This window comes from Scardinius erythrophthalmus, assembly GCF_964197995.2.
Source record: "Scardinius erythrophthalmus genome assembly, chromosome: 2".
NCBI classification, from domain to species: domain Eukaryota; kingdom Metazoa; phylum Chordata; class Actinopteri; order Cypriniformes; family Leuciscidae; genus Scardinius; species Scardinius erythrophthalmus.
In genome coordinates this window covers 64,272,549-64,275,798 of record NC_138222.1, presented here as the reverse complement: position 1 = coordinate 64,275,798, position 3,250 = coordinate 64,272,549, and the positions used below count along the sequence as shown (strand labels likewise).

The 3,250-nt window shown below is 37.5% G+C and overlaps 1 protein-coding gene across 1 annotated transcript; it reads right to left on the bottom strand.

The window, feature by feature from the left end:
• Window positions 1-2,062: 2,062 nt before the first annotated feature.
• Window positions 2,063-3,013, bottom strand: LOC308705776 (putative inhibitor of apoptosis; the record flags this gene model as incomplete). Its single annotated transcript, XM_081390969.1, has 1 exon — window positions 2,063-3,013. The coding sequence occupies one exon, from the start codon at window positions 3,011-3,013 to the stop codon at window positions 2,063-2,065; it is 951 nt and encodes a 316-aa protein (XP_081247095.1).
• Between the last annotated feature and the right edge of the window lie 237 nt (window positions 3,014-3,250).

The following is a 3,250-nucleotide window of genomic DNA, read 5'->3' as shown; positions in this document are numbered from 1 at the left end:
AACTAAACCATGATAATGTTTAGTTTAGAAGTGGATGGCTAAGTTTTAGGCGTAGTGCAACCACACAATGTTAGATTTCTCTAACATCTCACTCACGACGTACAACGTTGTAAATGAACATTTTCAAACTGTAACCATATTTTATTAATATTATGGTGATTTAAAGTTTTTGTTATTAACTAACACTTCAACACACAAAATGAAAGAGATGTTCACAATCTACAGTTATTCTCCTCCTTGTACTTTTACACGGCAGCATATTTTGTCACACCGTAGTGATGCACAGTTCCACACTCTATAACTTTAAAACATCATCTTTATACAGGAATGTCCATGTAAGATTCAAAAAGACCAAATCACTAAGAATTTGTGATACGCAAATAAATACACAAAAGTTTATTACTCCGCTAGATTTAGTCATCTTGTTCAGAAAGCAGGCGACACTGTTTCACATGTTGGACTGTGTATGTGTTTTAGGTGAAGACGTTTCTTTGAGAGCCGTTTATAGAAATAAATGGAAAAAATTCTTAAATTAAGAATTTAAGCGATAGTTTGACTAAATTGATATCAATCACACAAATACGAATCACACAAAGTATTAACACGAAAAGTAAGTTCTAGAGGTCAACTGGGTTAAAATTAAATGCATCATCATGAGCCATTTAAAACAAATACAGAAAAAGTGATCCGTTTTGAATGTCTGTCATTGACATCTTGTTTCTTTTTGTACAGTTTGCAAAAAGTACATAGAGCGTGGTCAAACATGTTAGGAATGTATCCTATACATTATAGGTCCTTCTACACGATAGGCCTTTAACCGGTTCTTTTTTGTTTTATAAAAAAAAGAAAACAAAAAATATGACTAAAAAAAAATGACAAAATCTTTCTGCGATGCCTACGAAACATCGACGTGAAAGATGAGTATGGCTGTTTATCTGTTACCTATTACGCTTTAAACTCGTCTAACTATTACACAGTTAAGCTAATGAATTACGGTTGATGCGTGGTATTTTTATGTGAATTGATTCATTTTTTTTTTATTCCGTCCACACCAGAGTTTTAGGCATCCGTCTTTTAGGCCCGATCTAGAAAACAGACGTTACATCTTATAATTTAATAATTGTTCTTCTTTTTATGATCTTCTTTTTATTCGGCATAATGCCGAAATGTTTTAACATATCGTCAATTTCAATCGTTGGATAAATCATCTAACTATTATCGGTTATATGTGAAATGGATTCACACATTGGATTCTTGTTTATATTGAACATATTGAACTGTTTTTCAATATTATTGAAAATAATTGTTAAATAAAAGCGCTAGTGTTCCCGGCCTCATCAAAGTTCACACAGTTTTCACCGGAGCGTACCGACTCTGAAACAAGACTTTGTTTAAAAGATTTTGTTTTGAAATTGTTTAACAACTTTTAACATTCTTGTCTATTTTCCTTATACTTTTAACACTTATCGTATTGCCGGGTGTGATTGTATAGCGTTTTCTTTATCTCTTTATATATCTCTTTGTTCATATACGACAGTATTCGCATGCATTGGCTTGATTTGAATCTTGATTTGATACTTGAGACATTTATTATATTATACCGTAAATAGCGCTACAATGTATATTTTAACCATGCAAAATAGAATACATGGTTCTCTGTTTTTAAAAATAAAGACAAGGACGCCTCTTTCTATAAGCGACCCTCAAAATCTGTGCATACAACAAAATTACTTTTGTCTCATTGTTTGAAGAAAAACTCAGCCGGTGCTATTGAAGCTCGTTGGTATAACGACGTATTATATATATATATATATAAATATATTAGTATATATATAGTCGAGGTATAACACCCCTGAATTCGGTGATGATATCACGTTTTAACTTTAACTAACTTACTTTTCAAATAACATCATGTTGGTCAAATGAACTTAAAAATGAAATACATCCTAACTACTTTCTAAATGTTTGTAAATCCAAAAACTGTTGTCACTGGATTGATTGAAAATAATAAACTTCTCCTTTGTTTTTATGCATCAAGTTAAATCCAAATGATAGGAAAACTTTATGATAGGAAAGTACGGACAGCGCCTTTGACCAAGCCTCTACATATGGGGCACTTGCTCAGAGAAGACGCACATTCTTTGCACACAACTAGGTGACCACAGGGGATGAAGACAATGTTCACTTCCTTATCCATGCAAACTTTGCATGTGCGCTCCTCTTGAAGTCTTCTTAACTGTTCCTCCATAGGCAAGTCTGAAAGATCTTGACTCGGGGATGCAGCTTCATTTGTCTGGGCCGTCAGGCCACACTCAAATTCCATCTTCACCACCGCATCTTCTGAACGGTCTTCTCCAGGACCCACAGGATTGTAATCTTGTTCTCTCACAAATTCTCTCGATTCGCTGCCTCCATTAGTCAATAGCCGCTCAAATAGTCTTGGAAATCTTGCTTGAATCTGATGAACAAACTCTTGGCCCTTTTCTTGCACCAGGTATTCACATCTTGGAAACCACTTGGCATGTTCTACCCATGGATCATCACCAGACTCCCAACATCTGAGTCCACCATCGCAACAAAAGCACTTCACGTCATCATTACGGCCAACATAGTAAAAACCAGCCTTAGCCAATTGGTCTGGTCGAACAGTTATTCTTGAGGGCCAATAGACAAATGTGAGCAACCTTTCTTCACACTGCTGCATTGCCGATACATTGGAAAGGATAGATAAAGGTACATTATCTGCACGGTCACCTCGAACGAAGGGACAGTGGGGGTAATGCCTCTGGTGCTCTGATACTGCCCGATCTCCCGGTTCCCAGCTGCTAAGCTGGCCTCCACAACTGAAACAAGCCACTCTGTCGCCCTGGCCAAGGTAGTAGAAACCACTTTTGGCAAGCTCGGCTGGACTTACTGGTGCCGGAGTCCAATTCTGAAAGGTGTCAAGGCGTTCCTGTTCCCGACGCATGCCAGGATTGTGACAAGCCGGAGGCCGCTGGTGAGACATATCCATGTTTAAGTAAACTTCTCAGTTTGGCCTGATACGGGTGTCGCAGGGGCGGAAAGCTGTAGGATGGCTACGCGGGGAAAAGGCACTTTTGATGAAGACATAAAAATGGGATCACAGGGCGTGTCCATGACTAGTCGTCGAACAGATAGAAGGTCTACGTAGGGGGTATGTGCTTCCTCTCTCTCTATGATGAATTTTAATGAATTCGAATTTCAACACCATAAAATGTCCTTTCTTCTG